Genomic DNA, 27,305 nt, shown 5'->3' on the forward strand with positions numbered 1-27,305 from the left:
GAGTTGCGTTAATTGTATGGATCCATGCAGGATTATTTCTGCCTGAATTGCAAAATCTGGCCAAGATTGGGAAAATGTCAATTGGTTTAAGTTCAAGGTCGGGTTCAACCAGAACTGTGGGTTCGCCAGATGATATTACCAAGCAAACACAAGAAAAATACCGATACAAAGGATATGTATGTAATATCCACATCTTTACTTATGAAACTTTTATAGATGCTGACAGTTCTGAGCAAAACTGACAAGTTCAATTGATGAAATAGTTGTATTTTGTACTTTACTATAACTATAAACATTTTTTATATATTGCTTCATTAAAAACCATGACTTGTGATCGCTCAACTGGCTTTCACTGCTATGAAAGCAATCCTACTTTAAGGTTTGCATTAAGAAACTACAGTAGGCTTAATACTATCATTGGTGTTATTTGAAACCACGCCATAATAAACCCTTCCCTCACCAGGACACAGAATTGACAACAGACAACAAACACTTTACTAGATGCATACAATTGTGCACAAGACATGCATCTTTGTATGGTACCAAGACAAGAAGGCTGTACTTTATTTTGGAAATCAAAGAATTTGGAAAATAAACAATTTGGGAACTAGATAAAAAATATAGAGGAGTGGTTTAAAATGTTTTATTTTATCTAAACGATTAGACATTATTTACAAACATCTGCTACAGCCTATATACAGGGGCAGTTAGCGTGAATACAGTGTTTCAGTAGGTTAAACCTCCTTCCATTTACAAGAGGTTCATTTTTAATGTGCGATAATTATTCTATAAAAGGTCCGTCAACTAAATACAGATCCATATAAAATAAAGAATAACAGTAACAAAATAAGAATAATAATGAAAATTTGATGAGGTGGTTGTTTATAGAAATATATATTTGCCAAGGATGGCTGATTGAATGATAAAATTGTTTTTCCCCTCAACTCAGAATCTAGCTTTAACGACCAACAAAGATCTGAATTTAACATTGCTTAGTGCTTACTTTATTTCTTGACTATAGCTCATGATCATAATTTGTAGAGTCCTTTTTTACATAAAAAAAAAAAACGGTGTCAATCACCCTATTTTCTTAGTAATTTTTGCATTATTACCAACTAAGTTAAATCAACTCTTAGTCGAGGCACTTTAAAAAATAACTATCCAATACAAATAATGGTTAAATTAATAAAAAAAATCATAAAAATGATCAAGTTTTTTTCCCTGATGGCATGGAAAACACTGTACAATAAAGATACACAATTTACACAAACATAATTTAGTAAGTATTGGAGAATAGTTGATTTTACGGTAAGTAATCAAATACAAAAATTGCTTTTGACGTGTCACAGAAGCTATCTTGATTATTATTAAAGATAAAAACTTAATTCAATTTGCAAAGTGTGGATATTGAGGTAGCTCCAGATATTGGAGACCTTTAAATACTGAAGTAGACAATCCTATCTCTATGGACCAGCTGTAGACATTTTTTTTACTAAAAAAGAACTTTGTTAAGTAAGCCACTCACAGAATGTTAGTCTAAAATTTAAATTATATTTCCTCCCTTCATTTTTGTCAATAAGATAGTTGGTGTGATATTAAGGATATAGCCTTTTAATGATGGGCAGTCTCAGGGTCCTGGACATGTCAATTGAAGCTTATTGTGCTATAGCTTACAATTAATCATCCTGCCAAATTGACCTGGTTAAAAATTAACTGTAAACAGAAATGAATTATTAACATCAGCACATTTTGTCAGTAGCTCTATTCAACAATGTACATTTTGATTTAAAAACTTTAACATGAGGATGGAATGTCTAATTCTATCAATAATCAAAGGTTTTATCATTTAAAAACAGTACAACCAACCTATTGTGGGCATTCAATTTAGAACGATTATCGGTACATTGAAATACTCAGTTGAAAATCATAAACATAATTTAAGAAACACTATCTTACATATGAGGCTCAAAGAGTTACTGATATTTACAAGGATTACACACCATATGTAGATCTTGAAAGACGACAAACCTTCGACGATGCTAAGCTTTTATCCGCGGATCTCCGACAGTGAAGTAAAATAAAGTGAAGTAGTAGTTGGCACTGAAGTAATATTGTGCTGACACTAGTTGGGCATGTAAACTAGGAATAAATAAAACCAGTCAACACAACTAAAAAATTTAGAATAAGTTATTACACTAATGCAAACCAATCTCTCATTTTTTAGTTGAATTAACCTATGAAGTCCTTACAGTTTGAAAAGAGAAACAAACAAAAGATAATTCAACTATTTATGACCTATTTTGGGAAATGATATTGTGTTTGTCACACCAGAATCTCCACTCAGCAAAACACAAGAAAATTAACTTGTTTAGTATTTTAGTTATTTTTTAGTTTTCATATTATTTGGTTACTAACCTAAAATACTACAAGGTTTTTATTTTTTAATGACAAATGGTATAAGAAAGTTTAGTTGTATTATCAGATCCAAACGTTTCTTTTCATAAAAATCAACTTATTAATTTATCATTAACTAAGATTGTATTTTATGCTAAAGCAAATACGCCTAACTCAAGGGATACCATTGTAAAAGCAACTAATCTCATTAAATCTCTAAATATATATTCTATTTTTTCTTATAAACTCAGCGCTCTTCAAATCCAGAGTCAAATACATAATTTGCGTTAAACTGTAATTTCCGCATGGAAATCCGCCCCGATCACTCACAAAGACTTTATATACACTCGACATAAGCTGAACCATTCAAAAATATAAATCTTTAATTCTCGTACATTAAATACAACGGGTACTCCGACATTAAATAGATAAAATCTGTCGTAAACTTGTCTCACAGCATGAAACTATCCAACGTAACCTAACCTATATCAAATTCAACATAGGATTCTGACGAGCTAACAATCAACAATGTGGACTGAAACATAAATGCAGCTATGTTAAGAGAAATTATATCAGCGTAATGAGGAAAGCATTCAATTATGAATAAACTTAACTGGTTTCAATACGAAATTATATTAGCCTAAAGTTATAAAACAACAATCATATATTCTGGTTATATTCTCAGTTATATTGCTGCAATGGCAATATTGTGCGAGTAGTTTGAAGACTCAAATGGGACAGGTTATGTAAAAATTAATACAACAGCGTTAAAACTATTTTATACTAATACGTTTCATTAAGCACTAAGTAAACAGAGTCCTCGGATTTGAGTCTTCAAATCCTCTAGTTGTGCATCTCAGCGTCAGCTGATTAGATAGACCTATGAGGAAGTTTGTCTATGCTCGAGAAATCGGGAGTATTATTATTTATTTATTTTTACCTTGTCTCAGGCATAGACAAATCCTATTAAATTACAACAATTAATATAACAACCAAATAAATTCTGAAATTGTAGCTACATAGAATACCTTTAAAAAAAATCAAACAAAGCAATAAACATTCTTGTGTCACTTTAAATTTTTAGGGAGTTGGAAGTTTCATACTTCATTTTTCATTGTTTTTTTAACGACAACATTTTATAACAAAATGCACAAATATCTCTCCAATGATCGAGTCCCAATTTTTAGTGCAGGATTATTCTTGGTTGGTTGAAAATAAATTTGCCATCTCGTGTAAATCAGAGTTTTAAAAGTTTAGTATATTAATAGTGGATATAATATAGTGCCATGATTACCGAAGGATATTGTTTTTAGCACGTATTATAATGAAATGTTGATTTTTTTAATGTTCATAACATTAGGGTAAGTTGTATCGACTACAACAAATGTTTGGAGGGATTCAGTGACACAAGAACAGTTTGTAGTTTTGGGCTGACAGCCAGTCAATCTACAGCAGAACGCATTTCCGCCGCTGTTTTGGCGGCAAAACAGGACATAAGACAGCACGGATGGCTTCGTCAAACACTGTTTTGAGGCCTTTCTGTGTGAGAGCGCTGCACTCCAGGTACTTCACCGCTCCGATCTCCTTGGCCATTGACAGACCCTGGGAACATTTCATTGACATTTCAATTCAATATCTTTGCGCTGTAAGTAGGTTAGATTGTATAAGATTACAATAGAATGATTTTTTAAAGACTCTAGATAACCCAATCAAATCCCTCCCCCTAAAAAAAAATCATGAGGGTTTTTATCTTTGCCAAGTTGGGTAAAACATCTTCTTTAAACAGTACATTAATTTATACCCTGTGGACTCTTTTTATGAAAAACGCTTTTAACTCCATCTTTAGCTCAAACAATCATCAAATAAATACTGACTAGTTTTATTGCAAGTACAACATTGTCAAAGCTTGCAATATGTCAATATAAAAAATTAACCCCATTATAGGTGGTACCACGGAATTTTCCTCTGGTGCATTTGTTTTAATAGGCCTAGTTAAGTATGTGATATTGCCAGCCGGCACTTTAAGAGTAACAGAACCTCTCAAATATCTTTCTATGAACTGTTTGAACATTAAATAGCTCTTACACCTCCCCCGCACAACCCATATTACACCTATAACGTTGTTTTTGTTTGCTATATATTTTTAAATATGTATAGTAAGAGTTTTTCATTGATTTTATGTACACTTTTGTTGATTATACATGATTTTAAGTTTTTGTATTGATATAAGTATACAATTATGATGTTTGTCTAATGTTTCAATACCCAGAAAAAAATTCCTTGTGTCCCTGATCGTGTGTTAAAATCAAAGGTTAATAAAACTTGACAAAAACATAAAGACTGTGCCACCAAAGATAGTCTTGGTTTGTTTTGTGTGTGTTTTATGTAATTATTTATTTTGAAGTTTGGACTAAGTCGCAATTGCAAAGAAAATAGTCAACATTTCTTTAATGAAAATTTGGAAGAAGATTTAGATGGTCAATTAAATAATATAGATGGACAATTTACTTCACAATACAGGTTAGTAGGGAGCATTTTTAACACCAACCGTAGGCGATTTAAAATAAATAGCAGCTTTGATTGGCGGTGGAGATGAACTAAACACAATATTACCTGAGGATATGTTATGGGAGAGAGTTTTTTCTCCTTCAACTTCTCGATGGTCTCCTTGTCCTCTCTCAGATCAAGCTTGGTTCCCACCAGGATGATGGGAGTGCTGGGACAGTGATGCCGTACTTCAGGGTACCACTGTAGCACAAAATATCCCAACATTATCACTACTGAAATGTACTAGAAGACACTCCATACTTTGAAACTTTATGTCTAATCATTTAGTTATATTAGAAGAATAACATGTATTGTAATCATGATTAGTACAAGAAAACATTTTGTCCATTGCAGTTTAAAAGTTGTCTTACCTTAGCTCGGACGTTCTCAAACGACGCGGGATTCACCAGAGAGAAACAGATTAAGAAGACATCCTGCAACCAAACGGTTAGTAGAATTAGGTTTATTTTATTTATTTATTTATCATTATCCCGTTACGTCCTTGACGTTGACAGGTGATTTCTCTTAAAACCAAAATCTATTGTAACAAACCACCAACAACAAGAACCAAAATAAAATACAAAAACTTAAAAATATACATTTTTTAGAAAATCTTCAAGTGAATACAATACTCCAGAAGCCATATCTTAAAGAGTTTTATTACATTTTGATATGCATCAATTTCTTTTAGCGTTTAAGGCAGCTTATTATACATTTTAGGTCCCATATATTATACGATTGTAGAAAGGATTTTATGTTTCCCAAAAAAACTTAACAATACTACCACATAAGCAAAAAAAAAAAAAAAAAATACAATGATAAATGATAATATGTTCTTGTGCTCGGACAATTCTCAGTTTTATCTTATCAGAGGTGTATTTTCATCCAGCAGTTGAGTTCCTTCAGAACCATTATGCACATCAAAAGTAATTAGCACTGCCAAATGCATGTAAAACGCTCAAACAAAAAGGGGGTTTGATAATCTGTAGGGAATTTCCATTCTTAACAAGCATTTAAGATGATTTTTCAGGCATCATACGCCCAAATACACCCTAATTTTCTGAATTACAGCCCTTCATAAACTGCTTAATGGGTTGTTAGAATTATATTTTTTTTAATCCGGATATATACAAAGAGTACACAAATCTTTACAAGGTCAATGAGTGTTTTGCTAGCCTAGAAAATAGACCATCAGAGAGTGCAGTTGAGGGAGGAGCCTATTTGCCCCAAGACTTCGAAGACGTTGAATTGATTTCGGTTGACGAACGTGAAATTTTCAATGGCGGTTTGTGCTAGCCGGTAAAGCAAATTTACAACACTTGTTTCACAATACTGATTTTATTTTCAACTCGCGCTGCAATTATATCCCTTCGGGATATAGGCTTAACGATTTTAATGAAAATAGAATTTGACAGACTAACACCGCGAATGAATTTAATTTGCACGAAACGATCTTTTTGTTTACCTAATCACGGGGAAGACGGGGAACGAACTGGGTTGAAAGCGATCCCTGGCTGGCTAATTTCATCCCCACTCCTCGTGCACTGTGGGTACCGTCGTCTATTGTTTAATCAGCTGACTGGTTCTTCGCGTCCACTCATATTAATTTGTTGTGTATTTCAACAAAATCGCTACACCATACTATCAAGCTTTGCTCTGGTTATTTCTGTAATACACAGTGTGATTGAAATATTCCGAACTGTATAATCTCAACTTATGCTGCTATTTAAGAGTTTTGTCTGACTCCTTGTGAGCCGTCCACCTTAAGGGATAAAAAAGTAAAATAGCTTAGAATAGTAGGCATTTATGGCTATTATTGATATACCAGGTCTCATTACTTTATCTATAATGGTAAACAATATTACAAAATAAACAAACAAACAATAACAACAAACAAAACAAACAAACAAACAATATTGTTTATTATAAACTTAAGTTGACAAAATTGTTTTTACGGTGAAAAATTACACTAGCTGATTTGAAAATATTGTCTAGTATATTAGTGTTGCCATGGCTCACGATGGCGGCCGTGTGGTAGTCAACAGGCTATGTTGCAACATCACACTAGCCTGGTTTTGATATTGGCTGCCACCAACTGCAGACTCTCGTGGCCCGTAATATAATGGTTACCATCCTACCGAGCAAACTGGTCTGGAGTGGTAGACCCAAGGTCCCAGGTTCAATTCTTGCTAATCACCAACTGATTTCATCTAAGTGATAATGATACTACTCTCTACGGCTTGTCTGAAGTAATGTGAAAACGCTTCCGAGCAAGAGCCGATTGTCGTAGGATGTAAAGGTGGGAAAAAGTGGTAATCATCTCTGACATTGGTGCGAGGAGATTTATTTCCTAGCATCTCCTCAATAGTTAAAGTAAGTCTAACTAGTAGTTTGGCGTGTGACATCACATAGCATACTCACAGTCTGGGGGTAGGAAAGCGGCCGCAGTCTGTCGTAGTCCTCCTGACCCGCTGTATCCCACAGCCCTAGGTTGATGGGTTTGCCATCCACCATCACGTTGGCCGAGTAGTTGTCGAATCTACACAACAAACAGTGTTGTTCAAGCATTCTCCTTTTAAGTATTCTTATTTTAAGTATTTAGTATTGTAAATGTTTTGGTCAACAATAAAACATGTCTTTTTTTTCTTCTTTTTCAAACTTTTGCGTCTTATACAAACTAACTTAGTTGTATTTTGTCATGGTTTTTGATTATTGAACGAAACTGTAATATATTATACAGTATATATATTTTGACCAATTTAAAAAAAATTACGTTTTGGAAACATTATTTTCTAACAGATTTAAGTAGCCTACTAGGAAAAACAAAATCCTATCAGAAAGCCCATGGATAAACTAAAACCAGAATTCGACCGTGGGTTGAATGTTGTGCAATTTTTTACTACATGAAAAGTGGTAATTCAGTAGAATCTACATTTTAACAACCCTGAAATGGTTATTTTTTTAATATACAGGGTGTCCAGCTTTGCCGTGAGAATCTTGAACAGGCTATTTGATGAAAAAGTAGGGGGTTAAATAATTTCAAGATGTTATACAATAATTGGTCATTCACTGATACAATGATATATGTGCAATCTATATATTTAATTCCGTAAGCGAATCGGTCCCCACGAAATATCTCGAGCTAGGTAAAAGGTAGCATGGCTGTTGATGATTAATTCTAAAGCTTACGGTCCAAGGACGGTGGAAGAATATCAGAAGTGTCCAAAATTACCCCTGCTCTGCCCCACAGGCTGTCAGAGATCCTGTCATTTTCAAATGGAAGTACTGATACAGTGTTTCTATTAGCTGTTATAAATACCAGCTGATGTAAACATTGTGTATTTGTTTGTCTATTGATTTAGAAATGTTCTTATTTTAGGATAGAATGGTGATGCAGTGAAATGTATCGTTAGGGGAAGACCGTGACTACGAAGGAGAGTATTTAGGAATGGTGCACAGCATAGGGAATGGTTAAGGCCAAATTACAACGGAGGTGAAGGGTAGCCATTGCTGCTATGATGGGCCCCTAGTAAATTGTATTCCTCAACACTGCGTTCGAACATAATACATTAGGTTTTTTCATTAGGACGTACAGAAGAACTCGGTATGGACAAGACGTTTCAACTGTAGAATTCTTTATACTGTAGAATCGTTAAAAGCCTATTTTCCCATGTTTATTTTCCAAGTTTAATTAAATGAGTCATGCAACTTTAATAAATAACAGAAACGTCACTTAATGTGACCTTGTAACAAATTCAACACAGTCCCTCTCAGTGGAGGACTTGTGCTATTAATTACAAATCCCGAGTGTTCCGACAAATTAACAGCTTGAATTCTCAACTGTCTCTTCCTCTTGTGAAACATGTTTAACCTAAGATGTTACGTTTGAAACTATAAACGTTGGCTGAGAAAAAATAAAATAAAATATAAATCATCTGAAAATTACTTGGACAGTGAAAAGGATAAAAATAAAAGGCTACATTTAAAAATAATCAAAATTATTTAATTGTAAATGCAAATGGAAGAAAACTTGTCCTACTGTAGATGGCTTGCTTTCTAACTTAAACTTGTTAATTCTCTTAATTATTTTTAGTTAAAAAATGACATAAAGAAATTGGGTTTTCAACACTTCCCAGCTACGTTCAGCTTAGGAAATTTCATTTGACTTTTATAAGTTATATCCAAATATTTTAGTGTCTAGCAACTGTATCAAAGGAGAGTAAAACAAAAGATAATAAAGAAAAACATACTGTAATAGAATACCAACATTTTTTTTAAGAGGTTGCTGGCCTCTTTTAACCTTTCATTTCCGTCCACATAGACTACAGATCTGTGTGTGGAAAGTATCCAGCAAAACAAAGGGGTGAGCCGGTACAGTACAAATTTAGGTGAACTGTACTGATAAAATGTTTGCGGCAGTGACCAGGATTTGAACCCACAGCATTGCTGCCTTGGGCCTGAAGTCTGTGACGCTACCGACTCACATGATTAGAATTTCTTTCTAAAAATGGGGTTCTTTTAGTTGTCTAAAAATTATTGAATTCGGTTGATACTCACACTGTGGGGATGTATTCCCCCGGGAAAGCGTTTGTCGTGTAGCTGATGAGAAGACATGTCTTACCAACAGCTCTGGAACAGACAGAAAACTTCAGTACCAAATTAACAAAATTACAATAACTTTAAGATGGAAGTGAATGGTATTAATGGATCAATTTATGTTTTTGTGAACGTAACTCTTAAGTAGAACAAAAATGTTCAAATCTTGGCATGATTCCTGAAGTTTTCGTGTTTCTTGTCTATCAAACTCACAGCATCTATATAATTAACACGCTACATGAAACTTTGTCGGTTGAACTCCTCCGCCATTTCTTAACCGATTTTATCCATTGACGTCTCATTGGAAAGAGCATGTCGCGTAGATTTGCAAACTGCATTTAATTACATTTTTGAAAAAGTCCCTTTGGGCTCTGCCCCAGTGGCTGTTAAAGTTACCATGTTATCCTGATGAAGAACATAATTGTTTACATTTGGTCAGCTGTATAATTTAATTGCTGTTTTTTTTTTCAATTCAAAGTCGCTTATGAGGTTTGCAAAAAAAAAGTCGCAAATTATGCTCAGTTAGTTTTTGTGGTTTTTACATGATATGATTAAAACCAAGTTTAAACTCATGGGAAATTATGATGACTTTTATTTGTTTTTAAATGACTACTTTACTTCTTTGCAATTGCTCGATTTCGAGCAACATGTTTACTAGTTTATTACTACCATAATGTAAAAAAAGATTGTTTACTTTTAGTTCTCAGTTACTTTTTGTGGTTTTTACATGATTAAAACCAAGTTTCGTATTACTACATGTTTTACTTTTAATTGTATAAGCGAACACATGTTAATTCCTTCTGTTTGGATTACCTAGCTTCAGTGGAATTACTAAGTTAGAATGACTTGTTTACTATGAGAGTAAATTAACTTGGATTCTATTTACCATAGTTTTCTAAATAAACAGTATGGATTTAAGGTCTGTTTTTTGTGGGTAATGAGGGAGTATGTTTTATCTATGGTAATGAGTACTCTGTGGCTTTTGTAGCCAATATATTGACATTGGTACATTAAACAATAATTAGATGGGTTATTTGGTGAATCTAAACTTATGTTCCATAAGGCCTCTAACTAATTATTGATACACAGTTACATCCAGTAATCATTATTCGAAAACGCCTAATTTAAATTTCTAAACAAGATAAGATTTTGACTAGGTACCAAATTAAAGTTTGTCCCGACAAAATAATGAATGGATGTCCACATCAATTGAAAATAGTACCAATTACCTAAACCATTAAACACGTTTCCTATACACACTGTAGACTGTATTGGTGTCAGAAAGCCATGAATGACAGCCTCAAGTAAGAAATGCATAACTGGGTTGGTTAAACACAGAAATAGATTCTGTTAATCTAAATACACAAACCACTTCCGCTATTTAAATAATTGTGGATGGCAATTTTCTTTCCAATATACAAAACAATGAGTGTTGCTAAAACGAGTGGCGGCAACAAAGGAATTTAATAACTGCATACCCATTGTCGGTTACTTGACAAACACAGGGCTGTCGGTTGTCAATAACCAACGTTGGGAGTTGGCCAAGTCTAACTTTATATTAGCGAACTTTTCCTAATAATATAACAAAGTTGCATAACAATAACGTAGTCCCCTGTTTAGACTTTGGGTCTCGGTTTAATAACAATAAAGCAATCAAAATGTGGTGAAATAACTGTATGAAAATGGTATAAAAATAACTCTAAGAAAATTAAAGATTTAAGCAAACTTTGGTCTAGACAGTATTTTAATTTAATAAACCAAAATAAAGCAATTATATTTGTACACACATAGTACAACATCGTTTTTTTGACAGTGAACCTTTTATATGTATAAACAAATTTAAATCTTTATAAAGCTAATTTATTGTAAAACGATATACTCATCCAGTGTTGTTTTGATGTCTAGAAACTCTTAGAATTATGATTAGGCCAACTCGTGAAATTGGTTTAAATAACCAATTAACCTACGAGTAGTTTTTTCAATATGGAATTCTGGATGACTGAGCTATTTTGGTACTGAGCATTATATATTTCAATAGAAAATTAAACGTTTTGATACTTAGTAAACTATTTAGGTTTATCTCCGTACTTTGTTTATTGGATTAATATTTGACTATATCCAAAAATTGACTAAGAATTGTGCACTACTTTAATCAGTAACTAAAAAGAGCGTAAGATAGCTTGTTCTTCTTATTGATAGTAATTGACAGTTATTATGTACAGTTGGTTGTAGTAATCAATCATTGGTTACAGAAACTAAGTAAACATGTAGTCAATGCTTAAATGAGTCATAAAACAAGAGGATAGGTATAATCCTGGTTCAGGGCAAATATGTCCAACCATAACACTTTATTAAAAAAAAAAACCCTTATCCACTCCATACTATGGTAAACCGTGGCATCTGTGTAAAACATTTAACTTATTTAAACACCATGAGACATGCAAGAGCACAATGAGACATCAACATTAAGGTGGCCTGCATTAATTTTTAATTCCATGATCAATAATTAAAGTGTCCTACATAACTGTACGCTGTACAAGGTTTGACTTAAAGCTCTACAGTTAACTAACTCACTTCACAGATTGGGAGAATATCTTATCTCTACTTATCACTTATTTGTCCTATACCATAACAGTCATACTCAGACGGGAATATAAAATAAATTTAGATACCTAAGAATATTACTGGTTTTTTTCTTATCTAAAATAATTAAATAACAATATTTGTGAATTTATCAACTAAAATTCAATATCTGAACTTGGTCAAATTTAAAATTGAAAACATACAAAGCAGAGAGTTCAGTCAGCCTAACACAGTAAATGCAAAAAAGTTTAGTGTTTACACAAAAAGGGTATTTTCCCTAAATTTTAAACAATGCCCCTGTTTAGTACCACTGTATAAATGAAGCACTGTATTTTTTCATCTTCACTTCTTTCCAGCACTGAATAATTTTTTGCAGCTTAATAACTATGTTTCAAACAAACTTGCTCTTTGGCAGGGCACAATTCTGATTCAACTAGGGATGAAAATGAGAAGAACCATAAATTTTTCTTAAAACTGGGTATAACACTGCAGTTTTTTTTTAATTTTTTCATCATTCATATAAACGTTAATATTGTTAATTTGAGAAGTTTTATTTCAAGGGCCAAATATTTTCAATATCCCAGGGGTTATATTAAGGGGAAAACCAGAACTGCTGGAAATACCTGGACAAAACGAAATGAGAGAAGAGGGGGAGGGGAATATAAATATCAGTGCTCATAGAAATGTGCTCGCATAAAAAGTGGTGCCTGGAAATTTTAAAATAAAAAATACATAATACATAGACTATGTATTGTTCTTAAGACAGTGAAAAAGTCTTTTTATTTGTGGATATATTTGAAATAATACACAGTTAGTAGTTCTCTGGTCATTCAGTAATAATGATTTGCCATAGGCTACGTATTTGCCACGATACTAAAGCAGGTTAATTTAGCCTATAGTTATGCTATATGAAACTCATTCTGAACACTAAATAAACATTATACTTATTTCTACATATACCAATATAACCATATACTCATATAGATATACTCATGTCGTTGAGAAGTTAAAACTAAAAACGGAGGACCAACGGGAGACAAATCGTCTAAAACGACCAAACTAATTTTAATCCAAGGTAGTTTAAGCCAGTTTGCAGTTAAGACTGCGGGTGTTGAAAGCCTAATCAAAACTCACCCGTCCCCGACAAAAACACACTTAATGTTACTAATGGCTGCTATCCTGTAAGGTGACGGGTCGCAAGACTGTCTCACTCCGACACAGTCCATTGCTTCTGATACCACTGATAACACACCTACATGAGTCTACAGGTGCTATCAGACTGTTACTTATCATATCCGACATTCTGGGAGAAATACAAAGGATTACTCATGGTGCATTGTATTGCCAAGGACAAAAGAACACAAGTGTCTTCTGCCTATGAATATTAGCTAAAAATACTATAAGGTATGGTAAAATACTGTACTGATTAATTGCATTTTAGTTATTAGTTTGCAGTTTTTCAACTCATTGTAAAATAATCGGTGTCAGCAATCTGACACATACTTTCTCCCATTCAACAACCTTTATCATGAGTAAGCGATGGGAGTTAACTATGATATTTATAGAGGTATTACAAAAGTTGCAATAGCTTTTGAACCTTAATTATTACAGCAATTTGGGATTACCGGGAGCAATGGGATCACTATTTTCTAATGACTTATAAGAAAAAATAACCATTACAGACAAATTTCAATCAGAGCCTTTTTTTATCCATTTTTTTGCTTTTATGGATTTAAAGGCAAAAACAGCTGTTTTTGTAGTCAGGTGACCAAAACTTTCCACCTCCAAAATCTATTTTGAACTCTCTAGTTTTTCAAACTATGTTTCTCGCTACATAATACTCGCTCAGTAATGTTTTATACATGAAAATGAATCCTCAGAATCTCATCTTTATAATGGTATAAGATAAGATTCATTGAGATCTAAACCGGTTTTCATATTTAATAATAGAAAAACCCAAGCCATGTCATCTTGGTCGACCAGTGCCACTGAGGACTCGCGTTTTAATGGTCGATAATCGACCAGCGCCAGATCTAGGGTTAGTTATTAAATCATCCTGCTGAATTCAATTGGTGTTTAAGATCAACACTTATTTACCATAATGAAAAGTGCCATCTAAATGTTGAACAAGTACAGTAATCATGTGCAAGACACTGAATGGTATCACTATCCCACTTCCCATAGCCTTGATGACTCATAAACATCATAGCCTACATGAATGGAATATAGCCTACTCAAGATGTCTCCAATGTAGTTGGCAGCGGTGTTAAATTTACATATAATTTCCTGTCAAGAACTGAAACAGATTAAAAGTTCCATATTTACTGGGCAAAACAAGTTTTTTCCTAACGATTTTGAAAAGCGACAAATCAATAACACCATCAAATATACAGATTTTAGAGATTTTAAAACCTACCTTCGATATAAAAACTACTATATCAACTAATTCATTAAATAGCACATAACTTTTTTTATATTTAATTCGTGGTTTAGGTATTTTATTCCTTCGTACAATAGCAACATTTGCTGATACAACATGAGCTCATTTAAAAAATGAAAATTTTCTCGAAAGAGGTTCAAATTTGTTTGGTCTTGTATTAATTTATAAAATTTATTGTAAAAAGGCTTAATTAGAATATAAATACTGATGAGGAAATCAATTATAATTTCCGGAATAAATATTTTCTAAAGCCCTAAAAATAATTTGTCCATAACAAGAAAACAATGATATACAGTAACATCAAAACTTTATTCTGGTTTTGCTAAATTGTAGGATTCTAGCCAATAAATTAATTTAAAGCTCAATTATTTTTTTAAATATAAAAGATGAAGTTAATAGCACTATTAGTCGGATATTGAGTCATATAATTTAAATTTGAGTTTTAGATCAAATTGTTTTAAGCTTCTAAATTCTTCTGTGGTTGGATAGTATGAGAACTATCCTAGTTTTACAATTTTTAAATAATTATAGGCCTATAGCTAATACTGTAGTGCCAATTTTTTCTCAAAATAGGTTGGTATTTTAAAAATATTGAATAACATTTTCCATAAAACCGTATTTAAAAAACCGATATAAATGCCGGTATAAAACCGACAATGACCTATTACTGTCGTGATCAAGTCATTGGTACAACTTCAATCTATATTTAAATGAAGATTTGCTGAATGGCTGTTTTTTTATTTATTTCTGAAAGACTGTTTTTTCTTAGTATTTAAATTTATAGTCATGAATGGTTTGAAATGCAAATAAAGTTTAGTTTGTTGTTTTGTTTTTCATTGAACACAAGCTCAGTTTTCTTCTGTTAATATTAATATAGGCTAGCATTTTGTCATTCCTGAATTTAATTCATTACGGAAAACGTCCGTGATATCACAATTATTCGTGAAACGTGTAGAGTGACGACTACATTACCATCAAAATAATATGTATCATAAATAACACATTTATACAGATTGAAATGTTATGAGTCAAGTGGTACAGTTTCATTTAACAGGGAATCCACTAAAAATATTTATAAAAAGGCCAAGCACGTGGTGTGAATGAAAGAGTTTGGAGCAGTGGGTATTTAAAGTGAGGCTTGTTTAGTACTCTGTGTGGGGCCATTGAACATCTGGTCTTGTGCTCACAAACCACAGATCTGTTATCAGCTGTGAGCCATCAGCTGACATTTAATTATTAAAGAGCTTTCAGCAGAGCTACCAACCCATACAATCACATTTCCCAGGATTTTCAAATGTTTGCAATCTTATTATGTCTTGTGTTGCAAACCTATGATAGTAATTTTTTTTATAATTTACACAATAATTAACTAAACAAAATGTTGTTAATGAACTTAGTAATTTTTTAACATACCGTAGATACAATTTTATTGAAGAGTAAAATGTACAATACGGTAGTTTAAAATAAACCCCCCTGTCGCAGCAAACCTGCAGACTAAACAAATTTCCATTTGCCTGATTTGATTTTCATTTAAATCTAGGCTATTAAAATAATAATAATAACGAGCTGTTGGCCCGTCCTACGTACGTGAATCGAGTAGTTCATTAAAAACTATAATTAGTGTGTCCATTACTAATTCAAGCATATTTTAAGCAGATCAAAATTTATAGTAAAAAAAAGCTGCCAAGATGAATTAAAACATGTGATCATTGTTATTTTCCCAACCTTTCCTCAAAACGTCGAGTAGTAAAATAATTGTCATAAGCTTTCTTTGAAGACTCGTGAGCTTCAATTCGTATACAGCAATGGTTATAGTATCATACTTATTTCCTATAATCATAGGAGTGCTATAATCAATGACAAAATCACAGAGTAAATAAACTAACCTCATAGTTCTATAGAATATTTTTTTATTCAACCAGCTGTTAGTTATAACGTTATTACAAATTATATTGCACTAAAACAAACTAAATATTTTAAGGACTGCTCAACAAAATAAATTAGAACATCTAGTATCTACTATGTATATTTAAATAAACTCTCATCCTCTTACGGAATAAATGAACATATCAATTATTATAGCATTACACATAGTATGAATAAGTCAATTCTACGTACGTCATTTCATTTTCATCCAAATGCTGAATTTGTGTCGAAAACGCTGAATGTTTACAGCTGTTATGTTAAGCAAATGGTATTACAGTATACCAAGAGCTACGGTAAATTAGAATGTTAGCGTCGGCTGCTAGACTTTTTAAAATTGTAAACTTAATTTCTACAAAACTGAAACCTTAAACTAAAATTATGGCTTCGACATTCCCTAGTTCTCAAAATTACCTTTCTTTCAACACAAAAATAATGAAAATCTGTCAAGTTGTTAATTCAGAATTGTGAAATAAAAAACCCTGTTACGTTTTAATATTATAGATAACAGTAATGATAAAAGGTCTTTATTCAGCAAGCGTTTATCAGATGTGTACAATTCTGCTTTTCAAAACAACTCTTGTCATTAACTAAAATCGTCGCCTATAGGCTATTGTACTATGCAATTAAAAGCATCCTAAAAATTTGTGAGCTTTATGTAGGCCTAGTCTCTGATAATTATTATGGTAGTAAAATGGTGGTTGAATTTGGACCCGTACTATTGTTTCACTAAACTACCTTGATAAAATAGTTTACTTTAATACAGCTAAGATTTGGACTGTGTTGCTAACCATAATATCAATTTAATTTATACAATGGTTAATATAAAATATTAAGCTAAAAAAAAGCTAATTTAATAATACTAATAGAGCCTTATTTCCCTTGGGCCAAGTTTTAAATCTAGGATATTAGAATAATAAGCCAACATGATACCAATTAGATAATACATCTAGGCCAAATGTACTGTAGGTCTATATAAATCTATAAGAAAATTAAACAAGTTAAAAATATATCATGATGACCTAGCCTATGAGTTACCCAAATCAAATGCCAAGTAATATGTCCAGCTAAGTACCTAGTTGGAAGTTCCAAAAATACCCAGCTCTGACCTCACCCCAAGATCTATTTTTGGAATGTTAACAGTACTTGACACTCTGGAAGAATGACTGGACTACATTCCAGGAACCACCCTTAAAACCATTTACGTTTAATCAGAGTCCTCAGAACTCGTCAGATTGTATTTGTTACTGGTTAATTTCTCATGGCAGTTTGATTTCTTATTTTCTTAGATTTATTCTATTGCTATTTTATTTTATAGCTACCTACTTTTAATATTGATTTACTTCATATTCTAAATATATGTAGGGGAGAGTGGTACATACTGGGACGAAAATATTAAAACATTTTTTTCTTCAATATTAGTTGACCTAGAAGAACAATCTTTACACAAAAATAAAGCACTTTTAAAACACTTTTAATGATATTTTTTTCAAAATTATTAACTTATATTTAAAAGGCCAAAAACTGTTTGTCCTGCTTTATACCACTTGTCCCAACATGTACCGACCCTGGTACAAGGTGGGACAATAAATGGTACAAAGTGGGACATCCTGTTATTCATAGGAGGTATACATAAATAAGACAGTTTCAGTCAAAATTTGAAATTTATTAATATGTGTGACCTTTAAAACCTATAGTACACAGTTAGTAATCAACTTAGGCTATAAGGCTCGAAATTCCTCCATCTTCTGCATGCTCCAAAAACTTCTTGCGGCAAATCTACGGCATTATGGACCTGAAAAAATACATTTTTTGTAAAATTCCACTAATGTTCTTTAATGAATAACTATGATATGAATGTATATGTCTATACCTATTTTAAGAGTTAAAGGTAGGTATACTTTGGCATGAAACCGACCCCGCTAAAACTGTATTAATGTTATAAGTAGGTAAAAAAGTAGAAAGAAATTGTTTAATTGAAAATAGATGTATTAGGCCTAAACAGTTTAAAAATACCTAAGCCTAACACAAAATTATGAAAATGGTGGTGTTTCTGGGTAAACTGCGTTAGGGTTCACCGTGAAAAGTAAGTTAAGGGTTTTTTATTTATTTAACAGACCTAGGTCCTATTCTAGGTAACCTACCAAGCAGATGAGGCATGTCATATATTTATATGGGTATGCTTGTATATATATATAGCCTATTATGAATTGCTATAATAGTATAATAAATCAATTATCATTGCTTGTCCCACTATATACCACAAATAACTGTCCCACCTTGTACCACATGTAGGGTTATATTGTTTTTAAGTTTTACTCCTAACAGTGCAGCTCAGACATCCCTGACCTCCTTCTATTGAACAAAGAAGGTTTTTTAATGTTAGGCATATCATATTTAACCTGTTTATCAAACTAATTTAATAAGAAAATGATGATTGCTTACCTCAAAAATGTAACTTTTGAGACTATAGTTGTAGCAGACTGTCATTCAGTACTTTCCAACATGACTGAAACTTCAAAACTAACTTAAAACACACTGTTGGATTTGACATAACATTTTTGGAGAGAAACTGGCCACATGGCTTTGAAGGAAAAAAAGTTATATGGAATGTCCCACTATATACCGTGTCCCACCTTGTACCACTCTCCCCTATATATCCAATTTGGTGTAGGTATTGCTGTTGGAATGATAAATAAGCTACGGATAAATACCATTACAGTTTTTAAACTTGAAATGGGAAATCGTGGTGCATGACAGGAGTAAATATACATGGTGTCCCGTGTAAGTAAACAGCCAAACTCCGGGAAATGGTTCTATGGGTCAAAATAAAGAGAAAATCAAGAATAACACTTTTTCCAAAATCGCTTTGTTATCCAGATATCCGCCATTTTGTATTTTTTACATAAACATTTTGATTTTTAGATTTTTTAAACCGATCTTTATAAAACTTGGTATGTAGGTTAAGGTAATAGAGACCCATGTTAGGAAAAAAAATCATCACGATTGGACTTAAAACTTCAAAATGGCAGCCATTTTAATTTAAGTTAAAAAAAATTGAAATGGCCGCCATTTTGAAATTTTAAGTTGGATCAAGATGATTTTTTTTCTAACATGAGGCTCTTCTACCTAAATCTACATACCAAGTTTTATAAAGATCGGTTGAAAGAATTCAAAAATAAAAACTTTATGTAAAAAATACAAAATGATGGATATCTGGTTAACAAAGCAATTTTAGAAAAAATGTTATTCTTGATTTTCTCTTTATTTTGACCCATAGAACCATTTCCCGGAGTTTGGCTGTTTACAAACGGGGCACCCTGTATATGGATTTACATAAATTATAAATACAACTAAAAAATAGTAGCATTTTGCATTTAAGATTCACATTTTTAAACAGTCCTAAACTTAATCCTTATATATAATACGTGAAGGCGATTTCTACAAAACACTACTCCTCTGTTAATAATGGACGGATTTTTTACAAACAACGTGTCAAATTGTGTAGAGCCCCCTTTCTCCAATTCCTGTAAGTCCTCGGGCTTTGCCCCACAGGCCATCAAAATCCCATGTATTTCTTATGAAGAAAATATTTTGTTTACTAAACAGACTAATAATTTGTATTAGGCCTAATTACAGATGTTCATAGTAAACACATGATACATACAAGAACGTTCGTTTTCAGAGTGAGTTCATTTTCAGTTTCGATAACTGGAGTGGAGTGATTTGAAAACTTACATTAGGCCTATCTTTGAGTTAACTCTTTCTTGTCATCGGAATTTTGTACTGTTATTCATTTTGAAATAACGCCTGTAATACTTTGCAATTGCTCAAATCCGAGCAAATTAATTATTTTTGTAATTATTTTTTGTATGCCGCAATCAAACACATTCTTTTGGCACCAAAGCTGAACATAATAACCACTCGGGTAGCAATCCACAAAGGTGTGTTTATCAGAAAAGGGTGTTTTTATTGCTTTATTTGTAGGTCAAATATTCATGGGAAACGTGACAAATGTTGGTACAATTTAGGCACATGGACACATTAACCCTAAGAAATCTTATCCAGTTTTGATGAAAATTAATTCTGCGAGTCACTTTGTATTCAGGGGATTGAGCAGTGATATTTTGTACCGGTATTTAAAAAGGGTTTATTTTTACTTAGGTTAGGTCTACCTACCAATAAAAAACTGTTTAGCCATTTTAATTTCTTTAAAAAATAATAGTTCAGTAAGGTAATTGAAATTGAATGAACTAGCCTGCACCCATTGTACTCCAATACAAAAGTAGCATACCAACATAATTGGTTCTTTCACACGTAAGCTTAATTTAATCTTCGTAGGGATAAAATATAGTCCTCGCCACCCTATCTTGAGGCAGCCCAAGGCCGCACGCCGTATATCTCGTGCGGCCTTGAGCTGCTTCAAGTTAGGGTGGCGAGGACTATATAGGCCTAGCCTATAATAATGCATCATTATTAAGAGCAATTTTGAGAAAGAATAAAGACATGATGAAGTTGCTGGACGGCTGTGACTACTTTATTTAAATTTATTTATTTATTTACGACAATGACAAACACAATTTTTAAAATCGTTTTACATTGTGATACTATAGACTACTGAGCCTGTCTTAACAACAGCAACCATTTTTGCATTAAAATAAGAAGATTCAGACCATTCCCATAGGCGTACAAAAGACGGTACCAAATATAAATAAATGGGACAATACGCAATAGGCCTATTCACAGATGTCTGGTAAGCCTATTCATGTAGGTATGGGTATTAACTGATGGTAACGAGTATTGCCAAGGTTTGCTCCTTCTTTTTATGAGACTGCCGAAACATACTATTAAAATATAAACTGCCTAACATTATGTAGGCTAGATGAATTCACTTTTATTGGAATCTTCAGGATCAATAGGTAGCCTACTTGGATTTAGTTGCTGTAATAGAAATAATTAATTTTTTGGTACTACCCTTATTTTTTTAAATTTCTTCATCACCATCCAAAAACTGGAATTATTTCAATTCAACAGGTTAATGCTTTGGTTTCAAATTTAAGAAATATAGCCTAATAGGTATGTCTATAACTTAACTGGAGTAGGCTAAAACTAGGGTTGCGATATGTTAATTTGTAAAAAAAGGAGATTTTAGCTGGCGGCCCCTACTATGGTGGTTTGGATAAAAATGTACGAGCTAGCAAACTTGTACACTGTAAATTTATAGGAAAAATATTATAGGTAGGGCCTAACAGAAACTGTATGGGTCATAAACAAAATGACATCACTGGCCCAAAAGTAAACACTTTTTTATTAATATTCAAATGGAACAACTGTCAAAAAACATTCAAACCAGTTGTTACAGCTATTAGTGTAGACATTCAGGCAAGTGGCGTATTTTGTTTATGTTTAATAATCCATACCGTTTCTGTTCAATATTTGTATTCTGCATTGTCAAAATTCAAAAATGGTACGCAAAAGCATAAAATGTTGCATCTTGCCCATCTCACTAAAAATAACGTTAAAAAACACTCCCTCTCTGCTAGGCTTTGGTAGTTAACTTGGATATCTTCGGACTGGCCGGGAGACGCAAATTGAAGAACTGGGAGCAATGAAACAGACGATAAAGAAAAACTAAGGACGTTGCCGGCCATAGTGAAACCAAGAAATAAAAAAACTTTAGTGGAGAGTACGAGAGTTGCATATTTCAGTCATTGCATAACAATATTTGCGAAAGCAAACATTTATTTTATTCCAAAAGTGCTGTTACCTAGCCTATATAATGTAGGCAGATTTTACAAGAGAGTAAATACCCCCGCCACAGCAAACCTGCAGACTAAGCGAATTTCCATTTGCTTGATTGGATTTACACAAAAATGTCTCCTTAAAAATATCACATTATTCCTTATTTAGATAACATTAATTTAACGAGGACTCAGGTTTGCTGCAACAGGGAGGGTAAAAATGTTTTTTTTTTGTAAAATGTTAATAGTTTAGAATGAAATGAATGCATTTTCCAAATTTGATCAAAATATGTTCATAAACAAGCAAACTACAACATACTTATTCTCCATAAGAATAACATTGGAATTTTAAATTTACAGTTTTTTGGAATTTTCTCTGTAACCATTAGGCGCATAATAACGCTTCAGTATACTAAATTATTTGTTTTTTTTTTAAGCTCTACAAAATGGTTTGGAAGAGAAAATGTTAAATTTTAAGTTTTTAGGGTTAAAAATGGGAAAAACCAATTTTTACCCCATAAAACCCCCCATAAACACCTGTTCCCATAGTCGGATCATGCTGGTTCGCGAACTCGTTCGAATAAACGTAGGTTTACACGTTTGTACCAAATTTCATCAAAATCTTATGAGTTTTGCTCGAGTTATCGCGCTAACGGACACATATATAAATATACATATATATAGGCTATGAATTTGAACGGATGGTGTTTTTGGCCTCTAGGGACCTCAAAACGAAAAAGTAAATCAGTCCCGGGTCCAGGTCTTACCATGAGTACTACAGTAATAGCTTATTCCCTATATGGGAAATTCACTAAAAGAGGAGATTTCTCACTTTTTGCAGAAATCCCCCGGAGCTAAATTTTGAATATCAAAGTGGTAAGTAATTATTCTGTATAGGTGCCTCCAAAAGGAATTTTTAATTTTGATATCTTACTTTATAGTTTTTTACCTCCTGAATCCAAATATACCATTATTTTTCACAGCTGATGAATATTTCTCAAGATATCGCGGTAATAATATACAACATTACAATAAACAAGGTACGGTAAGTTACAGGATGGATAACATTTACAAGTGGAATGAAATGAAGTATGTTAAGCCAACGCAGCTGATTGTTTTCAATCATAGTCAAGCAAATGGAAGTGACAACATTAGCTAACTCTGATTCTGCAATATGAAAATCGCCTGATTAAGTTACACTTTTCACTTTCTAAGACCATTACCTTAAGTTAACACATTTAATAAAATGTATTATTGTTACCAGTATTTTATTCTTATTAATGATTTATTGAATTACATTTCGCCGTTAAGAATTAACAAAATAAAATGGTGCTATTCTAACATAACCTAACCTAACCAAACCTCTAGAATGTAAGCAAACTCCTGTTGATGCCAGAAAAGGCATGTCAGGGTTGTAGGTCTTGCTTTATGAGAATTGGTGACTGCATTTAGTCCTTTGAAGGTAGGTTAGATTAGGTAGGCCTAAGTTAAAGTTTAGGTTATATGTATTGAGTTGTTAGTTTATGTTGCCTGCATAATGTTTTTGTAAAATTAAAATCCAGAGACAAACACTTCAAATTACTATTTCAAAAATGCAAGCATTTTTGAAAAAGTAATTTGAAGCATTTTTGAAAAAGTAATTTGAAGTGTTTTTCTAAGGATTTTAATTTTACAAAAACAGTACCTATGCAGGCAACATAAACTAACAACTCGATACATTATAACCTAAACTTTACCTTCCTAATCTAACCTAACTTCAAAACACTTAATGCAGTCACCTATTCGCATAAAGCACGACTTACCACCCTGACATGCCTAAATGAGAACTGTATTTACAGTTGCTTGTCGTGTGGTTGAAAACTTTACAGTCAGCTGTAGGCTTAGTTAACCTACAGTTCATTCCACCTGTAAATGTTATCCATCCTACCTTGTTTATTGTAATGTTGTATATTTCTACGGCGATATCTTGAGAAATATTCATCAGCGGTGAAAAATAATTGTATATTTGGATTCAGGAGGTAAAAAACTATAAGAATTTACAATACGCTGCCCACTCGAGTGCGGGAGATGGATGTGCCCTCTTTTAAGAAGACACTAAAAGACGCATTGATTAAAAGGCCGCTGTACTCCTTAAAGGAACTTGAGGATGAGCCCCTTGTTAGATGAGTTTCTGTCCGCCTTGCCAATAGTAAACGGCCAAGTTAAGTTTAGTGACTCAGTATAATTACTGTAAATAATGTAAATAGTCTTTATTTTTATCATTAATAAATATAACGCAATCTATCAGACTGGTTCTGTCAAAGATGAAGAATTCAAGTATACAAGTATACAAGTATACAAGTAAGTAAGTATAAAAAAAGATATCAAAATTAAAAATTCGTTTGGAGGCACCTATACGGAATAAATACCAATCCTGTAATCTCCGGGGAAATCCGGGGATATGGCAACCCTAAGTAAAACTTAGATTAACAGAACTAAAACTAAACTTGATTTGATTAGGACTCGGAAACTGACTTGAAATAAAGAAGAGGAATGCACTTAACATCTCAAAGTTAAAAGCTAGGCTACCCAAATTTGCTGTGACTGGTGATATAACATAAATGTTCCCTCTCTGAATGGAATAGGGAAAGGGGTTGCTTCAATTTCTTTAGGCTAAGTTAACTTACCCCTTGTAGGCCTACCCAGCAAACTTCTAAGTTTAATGTGTAAGTTAACAAGTTAAGTAGCCTAGGTTAAGACAGAAAAATTGGTTTTGCTTGTATGAAATTTGTGTTCAAACTGCGACCACTCTATCAACCGGATTATTGTGAATCGTGTGGCCGTGCTGTTTAACCTACCAAGGTATTTAACTTAATATAACCTAGCGGAATAACTCACAGGTATACTAGACATATGCAAATTAAGTTAAATGAACATTAACTATATAAAAGAAAAGGGTTGGTGGCTAAATTAAAATTTTGGTAGGCCTAAGTTAACTCTTGACTTCTGGGGTTGAGCCTACAACTGTTGTTTTTCCCATCAAACCAATTTAGGATAGCGTAGACTAGCCTATACAGAAAAAGATTAACTTAAGATCAAGCTGTGCTTTCAAGACTTTTAAGAGAAAAGTCTACCCTGCTATGGAAAGAAAGCGTTAACTTTATGTAGCCTAGCTAGGCTATATTGCTAAAATTACAAAAAGTTAGCCTACCTTGGAAGCCTAAATAAAATTTCCCAACCAGAAAAGAAAAGCACTACAAGTAGTACTTGTTTAGGTACAGTACTAATGAAACAAAATAACAAATTTAGAATGTACAAACTTGAATAACAAATTAGATAGCAAATAGGAAATGCAACTAACTAGCATTCAAGGTTGTCAATGAACTAACCTTAACTAAGCTGGTCTTTGACAGATAGTACATAGGCTAATATCCTCGGCTGTTAGACAGGCAGAAACAGTACTACAATACTAATTTACACTCTTACAATTAAATACATCTTTAAACTTACCCATCTCCAACCACAACACACTTAATAGCTTGCATTTTGAAGTTTTATGTCAAAATAACACTGGCACTGAACAATGGGTGGGGAGATCTTGCGATGACGTAAACCTTTCCGAGAAACCACAGATTATAATCAGGACATACAGTTTTCTTCTGAAAATTATTCAAAATGTTTTAAATAAATATGTCACTAACTCTCAGTTGTTGACGAATACTATAAACCGTGGAAAATATTCTACATAAAAGACAAGCACAATTGACATACCACCTCCAAGGTAACAAACAATAATTCACCATCAATTGGAAATTTGGAATTGGAATTGAGCAAGTTTACCAACTACCAACATACACTATTGCAACGAAAAAATATTACAAATAACCTACATTATAATGTAATAAAATACCCCCGCTGCAGCAAACCTGCAGACTAAGAGAATTTCCATTTGCCTGATTGGATTTACACTAAAATGTCTCCTTAAAAATATCACATTTATTCCCTATTTAAATAGAATCAGTTTAACACATACTTAGGTTTGCTGCAACAGGGAGGGTAAAAGTGTTTTTTATGTAAAATGTTAATAGTTAGTAAGAAATAAAAACATTTTCCAAATTTGGGCAAAAAATTTTAATAAACAAGCAAACTACAACAGTTTACTTATTCTCCATAAGAATAACATGGGAATTTTAAATTTACAATTTTTTGAAATTTTCTCCGTAACCATTAGGTGTATTATAACGCTCCAATATACTAAATTATTTGTTTTTTAAAGCTCTACTTGGAAGGAAATTGCAAAGTTTTATGTTTTTTGAGTCAAAAGTGGGAAAAACCCATTTTTACCCCATAAAACCCCTTATAAACCCCCGTTCCCATGGTCCGATCATGCTGGTTCGCGAACTCGTTCGAATAAACGTAGGTTTACACGTTTGTACCAAATTTCATCAAAATCGGATCGTTTTTGCTCGAGTTATTGCGCTAACGGACACACACACACACACACACACATATATATATATATATATATATATAAATATATATGAATTTGAACGGATGGTGTTTTTGCCCTCTAGGGACCTCAAAACGAAAAAAAAATCGGTCCCGTGTCCAGGAGCTTATTCCATTCCCTATATGGGAAATTCGCTAATATTTCGGTTATTCCATTGTGTAAATTGTATATATAAATTCAAATTTATTAAAAAAAAGAAATCTTACTACACATTGTAGTCTGATGTAAAACAAAGAATAATATGACATGAAATTTTACAAGTTTGTTTAAACCTAATTATGATAATTGTTATATAGGTGGTTTCTTATAATATTAATATAACATTTTGTGGCTGTTAAAGATATTAAATATAGCACTTGAATTAAATATAGTACAATAACGCAATAGTACTTGATTATTATTGTTACGAAATTACTGTGACTGTTCAGTTCATCGATCCCAAATCCATTATCCTCATAGAAATTTATTTGATATTGCATTAATTGGGGAGACATTAATAGTAACAGTTAAGTTTTCGTATTAGAGGCTTCTAATCATGTGGAGTCGTGTCAACTCTTCGCTGACTTGTCTACTCTCCCGCTCAGCTCACCAT

At 32.7% G+C, this 27,305-nt stretch overlaps 1 protein-coding gene across 1 annotated transcript; it reads right to left on the reverse strand.

Moving 5' to 3' along the window:
- Positions 1–626: 626 nt before the first annotated feature.
- On the reverse strand, positions 627–26,013 carry LOC128999624 (ras-related protein Rac1). Its single transcript, XM_054426213.1, has 6 exons — positions 25,714–26,013; positions 9,499–9,570; positions 7,363–7,480; positions 5,313–5,375; positions 5,008–5,142; positions 627–3,996 (listed from the first exon to the last, which is right to left on the reverse strand). The coding sequence occupies exons 1-6, from the start codon at positions 25,746–25,748 to the stop codon at positions 3,841–3,843; spliced, it is 579 nt and encodes a 192-aa protein (XP_054282188.1). The 5' UTR covers positions 25,749–26,013; the 3' UTR covers positions 627–3,840.
- Between the last annotated feature and the right edge of the window lie 1,292 nt (positions 26,014–27,305).

The sequence above is a fragment of the Macrosteles quadrilineatus genome, unplaced genomic scaffold (assembly GCF_028750875.1).
Source record: "Macrosteles quadrilineatus isolate MER2022 unplaced genomic scaffold, UCM_ALF_1.0 Scaffold_8__2_contigs__length_117827958, whole genome shotgun sequence".
Classification (NCBI taxonomy): Eukaryota; Metazoa; Arthropoda; class Insecta; order Hemiptera; family Cicadellidae; genus Macrosteles; species Macrosteles quadrilineatus.

Bases quoted from the DNA above. Each gene is read 5' to 3' on its own strand.
- LOC128999624 (XM_054426213.1), bottom strand. From the start codon at position 25,748: ATGCAAGCTATTAAGTGTGTTGTGGTTGGAGATGG. The intron at 5,376-7,362 runs GTGAGTATGCTA...GTTTGGTTGCAG, and splicing joins CGCTTTCCTACCCCCAGACT to GATGTCTTCTTAATCTGTTT. The intron at 5,143-5,312 runs GTAAGACAACTT...TTTGTGCTACAG, and splicing joins TTGAGAACGTCCGAGCTAAG to TGGTACCCTGAAGTACGGCA.